At 37.3% G+C, this 12,276-nt stretch overlaps 1 protein-coding gene across 2 annotated transcripts in view; it reads right to left on the reverse strand.

Annotated features, from left to right (window-relative positions):
- Positions 1 to 325: 325 nt before the first annotated feature.
- Positions 326 to 12,276, reverse strand: part of LOC136874517 (methyl farnesoate epoxidase) — a 70,456-nt gene continuing 58,505 nt past the window's right edge. For both annotated transcript variants that reach the window (XM_067148153.2, XM_067148154.2), the window contains 2 exons: positions 12,065 to 12,206; positions 326 to 631 (listed from right to left, as the gene is read on the reverse strand). In XM_067148153.2, coding sequence (XP_067004254.2) covers positions 450 to 631; positions 12,065 to 12,206 — 324 coding nt within the window. In that variant the 3' untranslated portion in view covers positions 326 to 449. The remainder of the gene's footprint in view (positions 632 to 12,064; positions 12,207 to 12,276) is intronic.

A 12,276-nucleotide genomic window follows, 5' to 3' on the forward strand; every position in this document is an offset into this window, starting at 1 on the left:
TTCATTTTCAAAGATATTCTGTATTATCCGACATTTTCGGTGATCCGACGTATTCCAGGTCCCATTTAGGTCGGATAATCGAGACTCTACTGTACTTAAGAGGCAAATGCTCTTATTGATTTTTCTCTTGAAACAATAATCCCTACTATCTATCAAGTAATTGATGTACCATCATATCATTTATTGTATGTGGATGCTCATACTTTTATCCACTCTTCATTACTGCACAGGTAATGAAATTCAAGAGTGAATATAATAATAAATGGATAGGACAGCAAGAAGTAACATAAAAAATCATTAAAACATTTTCAAAGGAAATGCATTTTATTACTTCATGATGTCAAATAGCTCTCCTAAATATCTGAAACATCTTTCAAAATAATATGAAACATACGTCCTTGACTCATACATATTGTACGTATGTTCCAAGAGGCTCTGAGAGTGGTTTCTCAGAATCTAGGAGTAAACTCTGCATAGAAATGTTTAGGTGATAAGGTAATTCCATCATATCCATCAGGTGAAGGTGGTGGGTGATCTGCTGGGACTGAGAGCGAGAATGTGTGGAGAAGTGTTGCAAAAAAGAGAAACAAGCTCTTCCTGGCAAGAATTTCTCCAAGACATCTTCTTCTACCTGTAACAAAGAATTCTTTCATCAAGAAATAGAAAATTCTCACTATTAAGAACTGTCCTATGATTAGGTTGTTCTCAAATAACTAGGTAGCTCAAACACATTCTTCTCCATTTTTGTTCAGAAATACAATAACAGCTTTTATAGATGTTATCCTCTGAAGATATTCTCCCTAAATTTTACCTAGCTCAGACCAGTACTCAACTTCAGTACTTGGTAGTTAGGAAGTAGTATAGGATCATACAAGAAGTACAAATATAGTGATAAGTCTGTGTGGGTAGGAAGGGCAATAGGAAATAAAGACCAGGACAAACTCCATTTCTCCTTACCCTTGTCCCTCCTCCTTATGGCTTCTATTATTCTGTTTCCAGCAAAATTTCCTCAAGGGTACTGCTTAACTCCATCACCTTCACCAAATTTTACTCCCTATTTTGTTCCATCCGTCAAGGCTTGGAAATAATCCTTGTCCCTCCCCATTTTGCCTGATCAGCTGCCTACCTCTCAGGGTTTTATAACTGTTCTGTTCTACTCTAGAATGGTCTCCCATCCAAAATAAAGATTCTAACCCCAAAGATTTAGACAGCCTGTTAGGAAGGAGTTTGTAAATACAGTCAAAACCATTTATTGCAACACCTCTTTTAATGATGTATTGGATTATAACGACGAAATCTAATGCTCCCATCTAAATCCTATATAAACACTGCCTTTAAAAAAACATTCAGATGGTGTTTCTGTATCAGTCATGTCCCCAGTAACACGGAAATACACTTTTTGATTTTCTGTAATTTCTCTGTCTGTCTGTCTGTCTGTCTGTCTGTCTGTCTGTCTGTCTGTCTGTCTGTCTGTCTGTCTGTCTGTCTGTCTGTCTGTCTGTCTGTCTGTCTGTCTGTCTGTCTGTCTGTCTGTCTGTCTGTCTGTCTGTCTGTCTGTCTGTCTGTCTGTCTGTCTGTTCACACATCACTAGAAAACGGCTGAAGAGAATTTAATAGAAATCAGTATGCGAAGTCAGGGAATAAGTCACTACAATCTAGGCCATAAATAATTGTATTCGCACTGAGTGAAATGGTAGTTTAGGGGAAGGCCTAAAATTTAATTCTCAAATATTTATGTTATTAGTGGTCGTATTTTAATGAAAATTGGTATGCAAAGTTGGGGAATAAGTCGCTACAATCTAGGCTATAAATAATTGTATTCACGCTGAGGAAAATGGTAGTTTAAGGAAAGGCCTAAAATTTAATTCTCAAATATTTATGTTTTTAGTGGTCCTATCTCAATGAAAATTGGCATACAAAGTTGGAGAATAAGTCGCTATAATCTAGGCCATAAATAATTTTGTTCAAGCTGTATGAAATGGTAGTTTAGGGGATGGCCTAAAATTTAATTCTCAAATATATATTAGAGGTCGTATCGATAAATATTACATAACTAAAGTTATATAGTATTAAATTTCCGATCATTTATGTCTTATAAATTTTTACCATACCAGTTATGATCACAAAGATATTTGTGAATTTGGATTTTTGTTACTAAGTGCATATCGGCGCCGAGTCATGAGAAAATGGGTAAACTGAATTTAATGAAAATTGGTATGTAAAGTCGGAGAATAAGGAACTACAGACTACGCTATAAATAAATTTATAATTCACAGAGTCGAAGGAAAACTAAATGTGAAAGCCTACAATATAAAAACCTCATAACATTGATCAACAATAACATTACATTGACCATTGTTTGTTGTGATGTGCTTTGTGTCTTCTGTTGCCACTCATCTCCAGTAGATAGGATTACTGCTGTGTACCGAGTATTTTTTTAATTTGCTTTACGTCGCACCAACACAGATAGTTCTTATGGCGATGATGGGATAGGAAAGGGCTAGGAGTATGAAGGAAGTGGCCTTAGCCTTAATTAAGGTACAGGCCCAGCATTTTCCTGGTATGAAAGTGGGAAACCACGGAATACCATATTTAGCGCTGCTGACAGTGGGGTTCGAATCCACTATCTCCCGGATGCAAGCTCACAGTTGCGTACCCCTAACCACACGGCCAACTCGCCCGGTCATAGAGAGTGTAACAGCCTGCCTGAATATTGACGGGAAGTAGCTGGGGAGTTACATACCTTTCTTCTTCAACATGCCATTCCTCTGGTTCATAAATTTTCTGATACTACTGGTACGTAACACACTGGTTCATCATAGCATTCGAGCTATTCAATCCCTACTCTGAAGCACTGATTGGAATGAGCAGTGTGCATATTTAACGAAATAATGGCAGAGGAATATTCACGGCAGTCTGCAACCTGGTCATTCCAGCTCTGGAACTTTGCACCGTAGTACTGTTCCTTAAAAAAGATCAAATGTGCAGTTTTTCATTTGATCGAGTATTTTATATGATAACATTGCTTTTAATTGCTACAGTCCTACTGACGTTTTTGTAATGACCTATGTTGACTTCAGTTAGGAAAACCACAAAGTCAGTCTTTCTGAGAATCCCATAGCAAAGCACGGATACATCAGCTAGTATAGTATAAAACGACATATTTTTGTCATATATTTTGGAGAAATGTATCAACTATAACATCCAATGTTGATGTTTTGTTTGTTATGCATTTAGGGATTGCTGACAACAATGTAAAGCTTATTTTCAAACTTTTGTTTTCAGTAGATTGTAGATTTCAAATGAGTCTGTCTGTTAAATAACTAAGGCAAGCATAGCAAAATAAAGGGAAAGTGTTTAATATTGAGGTATTTAATATGGTGATTACAAGTGGGGAAACAAACCACAGAGTTGCCAATAAATTGGGTGTATCACACAACGATTTCAGCAATTTAGAAGGACAGGGAGAATATCTCATTTATTAATCAAGATCGTGCACGACATTATTGATCAACTTGTATACTTGATACTCCTTTACTTATTATTTTGTATTTTGCTGACATATTATTGCTGTACGTACTGTGTAAACGTTAGAAGAAAAATTCCTCTCAGTCCCAGTACACAAATACTGTATCACAAATACAGTACTTATTTCACTTACGTTTTTTGAAGTTTTAACTTTATTCCGTTAATTAACCATGTAAGTATGCAGCCTAAAACTTACACATATGACATTTCTGCAACAAAAAACCCGGTTACCCGGTTAGTGTGACTATTGCCTGTAACAACTGTTAATTGGCAGTCCCTTCAGAGTTGTTATAACTGGTTTCAACTGTATATAAATATCTTACTTATGTGTGTGATTTTTGCAAATAAATTTAATATAGATATGAGATGTACATATGTGTAAAGGTATAAATAGTGAACAATGTGATTACCAGTGATATTAGGTTTTTATGTAATGCCAAGCAGAACATGGCAATATAGTGTATATGGAACTAGCTCCTTTTATATTGTCATCCATAATATATATTACGGTACAGAAATAAAGCAATACTACTACTAATTGCGTACACTTATAAATTGTTGTCCTTATCCTGTCTGTGTGTTACTATCCTTTATCCTTTTGATGCGTGTTCGAAACCTTCATCATTTCCATTTCATTTCACATTTTTATGAAAACAAAGATTTACTTTCATGTCTTATCCGTGTAAAATAATGTTATTTTTTTAAACCCATTACACATACGACCCACTATGGGTCTTGCCCTGCCAAGATGACTGCTTCCCATCATATTTGGCCAGTATGACATCCTCAGCCTTATTGCTTGGCTTTTGTGACCAGATTAATTGTCTCTCATACAAAACAGTTTCTCAGTTGGTCTCACAAGACTAACTAAACTCCAACCCAGTTCTTTGTCAAGCCAAGAATCAAACCCATTGCCTCTGGATTAGAGGAAAGCATGCTACCCACACTCTCCCTCTCTCTCATCATTCCCTCAATTCTGAGGATCATGATCTCCAAGGTCATCCTTCGCCGTGCAGCCACGCTAGAGAGCACATCGGAGGGACCTAGCCCCAAAGCCTCAACTTGGAATCCCAGACTTCCGGCCCACCGCCCGCCGAGAGCACCGCTTCGCCACTAACAGCCGCTAGCTTACATAGTCAACGAAGACTACTACAGCTATGAGCCACCCTGGTGGCACATGAGCAATTGTCACGTGAACTTGGTTTCCTGAGTTCGTGCCTTGCCTGTGGCATAATGCACGTATAATAAGTAGCCTGACATGACTCCGGCAACAAGTTGAGCACATCTAGTGCGGTCCGCTAAAAAGCATTTGACTTTCCAATATTTCATCCCCATTCCTTCTAACTTTTCCCTAACCAACTTCTCCAAGATGAATCCCACAATGCCTATAAAGTCAAGATACAGGAACAAGCCTGGTGGATTGGGTAGCCAGGCGCCTGTTCCAGCCCCAACCAGAATTTACCCTATTAGGAGTCATACAGTCTCCACCAAAAAATCCCACCTCTCCCTAAAAGTTCCTCTTCTCAACACTCCAGTTGATCCTCATCACCAGCAGTTTCTCATAAATCTGACTCGGTATCTTGTGTCATCACAGAATTAGACGACCACAACTTTGAATACTCATTCGAATATGTCTGCAATAATTCAAATTTTCCAATCACACCTAAATGTAAAATAGCTGCAGTTCCTCTTGGTGTCACAGGACCTGTGCCTCTGAATCAGATCACAGTACTCATCACCATCAGGGATCTTGTCAATCCACGTTGCCTACGTAGAAGAAATGCTTACCAACATTCTAATGATCACTCCTATCTGAGAAAATCACTTCTTAGACACCCTAGAAGGACTGCTTGCACTCAAGGATGTCCCTAAACCCCTGGTTATTCACCCACTTGAATCTCACCCCGATCAAAAAATGGAAGAAGAGAAAAAAGAAGAAGGTGAAGATTTTGAAGGAGCCGAAGAAGAACTATCACAGTTTATTCCAGAACTATGCGACTGTGGCACTCAAACTACATCACCACTGTCTCTAAAGGGCACGAGCACTCAAACCTCACCCCTACCTACCCGCACAGTCTTCAATCAAACCAGAGAAATCACCAAAGAAATACCTATCAAAACCAAACAAAAGGAAGTCCAAGTAAATATCAAAATTATCCAGCCTACAACCTCTCAAACTACTCAAACTGATACTTTGTCAGCAAAAACTCCACAACAAACATTATCTGCAACCAAATCGCAAATTTTCCCCATGCCTGGCTCCACAGAAAACCAGAAATTTCAAAGAAAACCTTATCAACACTAAACAAAAGAAAGCTCAAATAAACATTAAAATTGCCCAACCTACAAACTTTCAAAAAACCCAAGAAACTCCTCAACAGCCGTTATCCATATCCAAATCACAAATCTCTCCCTCTCCTAGCAATAAAATTGCACCTACTGAGAATCAAACTCGCACCAACTTAAGCAAACCTTTTCCACAACTTTCCTTAATCTTCATGTGCTACAACTGCCTACAGTTAAATCATTCTGCTGCAAAATGCCCTGAGACCTGCTGTAACAGATGCAGAGATCATCATCACCACTCCGTTTGCCCAGTCCTACGAGACCAGCCAAAATGTGTCAACTCTCAAGGCAAACACGCCGCTTCCTACCCTGGCTGCTCTTTCTTCAAAAAAGCAGTCAAGGCTCACTACATTGGTAACAAGCACCTTCATCCTCAACCACCAAAATCAAAAATACCTTCGCTATTAAACCTAAATCCCAACCAAAACAACAGCCATGTAATACACTCGCAACCTCTTTTCATGACAGAGCTCCTAAAATGTCTCCTTTCTCTTCTAACAAGTACAAATTAAGTCGAGTATCATCTAAACCCAAGACCCATTCCAACCCAGAAACAATGTATGCCTCAACAGCAAACCACACCCCTAATAAATCTCCTCTAGATCTCAAGCTAGCCAGACAGATGACAAGCACCTCCAAAAATGTTAGTAGTCACATAACCCTTACCCACCAAATCTGATACACAAAAATTGCCACCACCATATTTCAACCACTCCACATTTACAATCTTTCCAACCTTCCTTGAAATACTGGAATCATTGCAACTAGAAACAATGTAGCACAGCAACAAAGTTGAAACCAAGATGGCACAATCAATTGATATGGGACATAGGACCGCCAAGGTCGGAGGTGCCACCTTTCAATCATCCACTGGCGCCCCCCTTCGGGAGATTAGATAATACACAAAATAAAATACACTTAAAAGACATAATTACAGTAATCCATTCATTCATTCCTTCATTCACTCAACAATTATCCAGCAAGTCAGTGGGATCTACTCAGCAAATACTTGCGGCAAGCCGCTTTAAACTTGCGATAAGTGGGATTGTCCCTAATGTTCGCAGGTAGTAAATTCCATTACCTGGACACAGAGATTAAGAAGGAGCGGTTGTAAGCAGTAGTGTGGTTCACAGGTATTGCAAGAGAGGAGCCAGATCTTGTATTGTGGTTATAATAGGACGAGAGGTAGGAAAAAGGTGAAGAAATATAGTTGGGAGTATTAGTGGAAAGTATTTTGTGCAGAAGTGATAATATGTGAAGTTCACGGCGCTGGTGCACTCGAAGCCACGACAGCTCCCTATATTAAGGTGATTATGAGCATCATATCACAGATTAAATATATATATTATGCAACTGTTCAAGCTTCCATCCAGTTTCTTGTTACTGTTGCAGGTTATTTCATTCAACACAGTGTCATGATGGTCAAGTATAGGTAGTATCAGAGAGTGAATTAGTTGTACTTTAAGTCGAACCAAGAATACATTACTGAATCGTTTCAGAGGATATCAGCATTTGTGTACTTTATTACATGTGCTTATCACCTGTTGAGTCCAATTTAGGGTCTCAGTCATAATAATTCCTAAGTTAGTCACTGAAGTAGAGTAGGGTACGATTTTATTGTTTAAAATTATTGAAGAGATGTCCCATTGCTTGAGGGAATATAGGTTTTTACTGGTGCCGAAAATAATAACTTGAGTTTCTTTTTTTGGATTTATTAATAAACTGTTTTTATTTGCATAGCCACTAAGATGATGTAGGTCAGAATTTATTTTAATAATTGCAGTATCAATATCACTCAGTTTTGAATGATAGTAAATCTGTAAATCATCAGCGTACACTTGCAATTTGCAGAATTTAAGAGCTTTTGATATATCACTAATTTGGATGATAAATAACAGAGGGATAATCCTGAGGGACACCGAGGGTCTACATACTTTGCCAGCACCACATTTCAATAGAATTTATTTTCTTCAGGAGTAAAATACTCAGATGACAAATTCATAAGGTTACATTGCCCAAAACTTAACACTGATGTGTTTAAAACAGCTATGGATTTCTTCATACATTCAGAATAACTCGTACTTTTCAAGATATGGTAAAAAAAATTACAGATGTAAAAGATTTTTATTACCTAAACATGCAGTGAAGAATATGTGGAGTGGACAATTTGTTCATTTTAATGCTGAACATCAACTGTTAAATGTTAAGGTTAATTCAAATCAAATTATTATATGAAAAGAAAGGAACATCAAACAGAACACATAAAAGGATAAACAAAATTGTAGTTCAGAATTGGAAAGGAACAAACTTCAAATGAAGTCACATATAGAGAGATAGGAAGAAGAAAAGGAACACATAATATGATGAACATTATGGCAGGTTAGTGTGGGAAGAGGGAGCAGCAGAAAGACGACACTAGGACAAACATGAAAACACAAAACCAACACAGGCCAAGCACAAAAGGAGAAAAGTAACCCAACGAATCAATGTAAGTCATGAAAAAATTAAATAGTGTATGGTTTTTAGTGCCTGGAGTGTCCGAGGGCAAGTTTGGCTCACCAGATGCAGGTCTTTTGATCTGACGCCTGTAGGCGACCTGCGCATCATAATGAGGATGAAACGATAATGAAGACAACACATACACCCGGCCTCCGACCTTTCTGGAAATCCAACCTGGAACCCCTGTGCATACTAACTATTTAGCCATGGAGCCAGACAATGTAAGTAATGAAAGGAAGAAACAAGTGCAGATCGAGTCATATTATAAGATAGGAACATCAATCGGATACTATATTTTAAATATTTTATTTAACAGGTCTTCTGTCAAAAAAATTTCATGAGAAAAACAACAAAACAGCCTATACTTAGTGAAATCAAAACATTCCACAAAAAATTTTCATCCTTGGGAGAGACTGATAGTGTATTTAAAATGACTGTATTTCACTTGCTTTTCAACTACAGTACATATAACTTATAAAATGTATCAATGCCATCAAAAACAGGGAAAATATTCTAAGTTTATCCACTGATGAAGTTTTGTTTCACAGGGTCAGTTGGTGTGTATATTTCATGAGCTTGGCAGACTGATTTCTAATAGCACCCTCTGACTCAGTGAGGAAAACAGTAGAAAAACTACCTAGAATGCCTCTTTAGTTACGACTAGGCTATATATGACAGCTGATGGTGGAACTGTTGACGATCCAACTAGTCTTGCGGTTGAAGACTCAAACAAACAAACAAACAAACAAACAAACAAACAAACAAACAAACAAACAAACAAACAAACAAACAAACTTCCATGCAAAGGTGATATGCATGATTAAAGTAAAAGAAGACTTAACGGTTGGAGAGATACCTTCAAATATTGAACTAAACCAGGGATGCAAATAATTTTACTAATGACATTTTGGATATTGAAGGGAGGGAGAATAGAACAAGCCCATGTCTTAACAATAAAGAAATTCCTGGCCTGGTTTTTGCAGATGACATCCTTCTGCTCTCCCTAACATTAGTCGGTATGAAATTTCAGCACTTTGTTTATTAATATTAAGAAAATAAAAATAATTGTATATAAAAATGGAAATTAATTTAATAAAAAATAAAGGTATAGTTAGAAGGTGTAGAATTAGAAGTAGTCAATAAAATATTTAAGAATTATATTAACATCTAATGGGAAGTGCAATGAACAAATAAGGCAAGAAAAAATGAAAGGGCTGGCTTCTCTATCTAGCACAAGATGTTTGGAGGGGAAGATGCCAAATACTGAATATAATATTTTAAATATGCTTGTAAAATCCAGAGCATCGTATGGAGTAGAAGTATGGGACATTGAAGAAGGTATTAAAGAACTAGATGTAATAGGTAATACAGTAAATTCTGCAAGACAATAATGGGACTACCAGAATGTGGAGCTAATAGTGGAGTTAGAATTTTTTGCAAAGATATAATTAGGCCTATACAAGCAGTAATAGCTAAAAAGATAATAAAATATTGGTTAAGATTAAAAACAGGAAATGGGAGCAAAATATTGAATTTAGCATACCAACATCAGATGAAACATTTAAATGATGATTATTGGCTAAACAAAGCAAAAAGGATGTTAGACAGAATAGGAATGAGAGACTGTTGGGATAAAGAGATTCAGCACAAAGATAAGATGCTGAGTAAGAAAGTAGTGGTTGAGAGATAATGAGAAGCAGAAGATAATGACAGAATGTCAGACCAAAGGAACATTATTAGAATTCTGCAAAATTATCTGAAAATTCTCAATAAGGAAAGACAAGCTTATAAATAGAGAAGTAATAGGTATGATGTGGTGGCTAATAAGAATAAGTGTCAAAGATAGAAACATGAAGAATATCATTTATTCTGTGGAGAAACAATGGAAGGGGCACATCTATTGAGAGAATTTAGGGGACTGACCCACTTAGCAAAAACAGAAAGAGAGAAAGAATCCTTACAATTGTAAAATTATTAAATAAAGAGTGGATTGCTCTGGAAAGAACAGCTACATTTTTCTGTATTTGAAAAATATGTGGCAAAAGAAAATAAACACTAACCTATGAAAAGTAGAATACTGTACATGTTTGTGCTGGAGTAATATTGTGTGACAGACACCTAGGACAAATAATTTTTAAAAAGTGATAATTTGTCCAATGGATATAAACACTATTAGGTTTAAGCGTAATATTTAATTTAGTAATAGACAAAATATTTATAAAAGTAAAATCAAATGCATCAAAAAATTGGATTGCAATAAATGAAGTGATCAAGAACTAGAGGATGTGAGTACCCTATTCTACTTTATTTTATTCTGTTCCATTCTATTATACATTCCTTGACATTGAGAAGGCCTATGACAGCATTGCAAGAGAGAAGATATGGGAATGCCTGAGAAAAAGGAATGTGCCAGAGGGACTGGTAAGGAAAGTTCAGATGCTGTATGAGAACTGTACTAGCTGTGTGCAATTGGGTGACAGGCATTCATCCCGGTTCAAGACCGAAAGTGGAGTCCAACAAGGCAGTGCACTATCCCCATTATTGTTTATTACATCATGGATGACATAATGAAGAACATAAAGAAAACCTCCGGTGAACTAAATGCAATGGCCTTTGCTCATGATGTTATGATCTGGAGAGAAACTGAGGAACAAGTACAGTCTAGACTCAATGAATGGAAGGTTAAGTTCCAGGAGTTCAATCTCAAGATAAGTGAACTCAAAACAGTAGCGATGGCAATAAACAGAGAGGGACGACTAGCAAACATCATGCTAGGAAACCATCCACTAGAAAGTATGGAAAGCGTTACATACCTCACAGTGTAATATCTCGAGATACACTAGCCACAAAGGAGGTGGGAAATAGAGTGCAGAAGATCTCTCACTTTTACCAGCAAGTACGAACACTCCTCTGGGATCCCAAAGTACCAACAAAATAAAAGCTGGTGATGGTCAATCAGTACTTCATACCAATCTTAACCTATGGTATTGAAACCTGCACCCTCACTAAGAAAGACTCATCAAGGTTGCAGGCATCCGAGATGAAGTTCCTTAGGTCCACAATTCAAAAAACCAAACCGAACACGTTAAGGAATGATGTGGTTGGGAAGGAAGATAGGATTGTTACATCATTGTTAGATTGGCTCAGCATGTCCAGACTGAGGTGGTTTGGGAATGTAATGAGGATGGAGCCAACAAGGACAGCATATGTTAACTTGGAGAGACATGTGGTAGGGAAACGGATGGTGGGAAGACCAAGAACCCACTGGATGGACATCATAAAGATGGATATTGCAGATCGGGAAAGAATACTGGAGGATGTCATTAACAACAGAATGTATCTCAATAAGACAGAATGGAAGAGGCTCGCCAACAGTACCCGGGAAACTGGAACTGCAGAATGATGATGATGATGATGATGATGATGATGATGATGATGATGACATTGATGACATACATACATCTTTTCTGAGTATAGGAAATGGCAACATCATTGCACACAACCAGGTTCCAGTACACTTGTATCAGTTTTAACTGAAAGAATGCTGTTTAGTTTTCCTTCTCACACCATCCTTGAGCTTTGATAGTCTAGAGCTCTTGAAACATCCTATTTCAGCTCTTTGCCCAAAATTTACTTGCAGATTTTTTAATTTTCATGTACCTCCAATCTAAATAAAAAAGGAGAAACTTACCATATCCAAATGGTACAAACCAATCATCTTGCATTATTTTGCCTTCAGCATCCAGGAAGCGCTCAGGTCTAAAGGCTTCAGGATCTCCCCAGTGTTTAACATCCATGTGGAGACTCCAAATGCTAATGAGCACAGTTGTGTCCTAAAGTGAAAGGTTCAAACAGGATATTGACCATTTTACAGTATTTTGGAATACAATAGGTAAGGATGTA

This window comes from Anabrus simplex, chromosome 5, assembly GCF_040414725.1.
Source record: "Anabrus simplex isolate iqAnaSimp1 chromosome 5, ASM4041472v1, whole genome shotgun sequence".
NCBI classification, from domain to species: domain Eukaryota; kingdom Metazoa; phylum Arthropoda; class Insecta; order Orthoptera; family Tettigoniidae; genus Anabrus; species Anabrus simplex.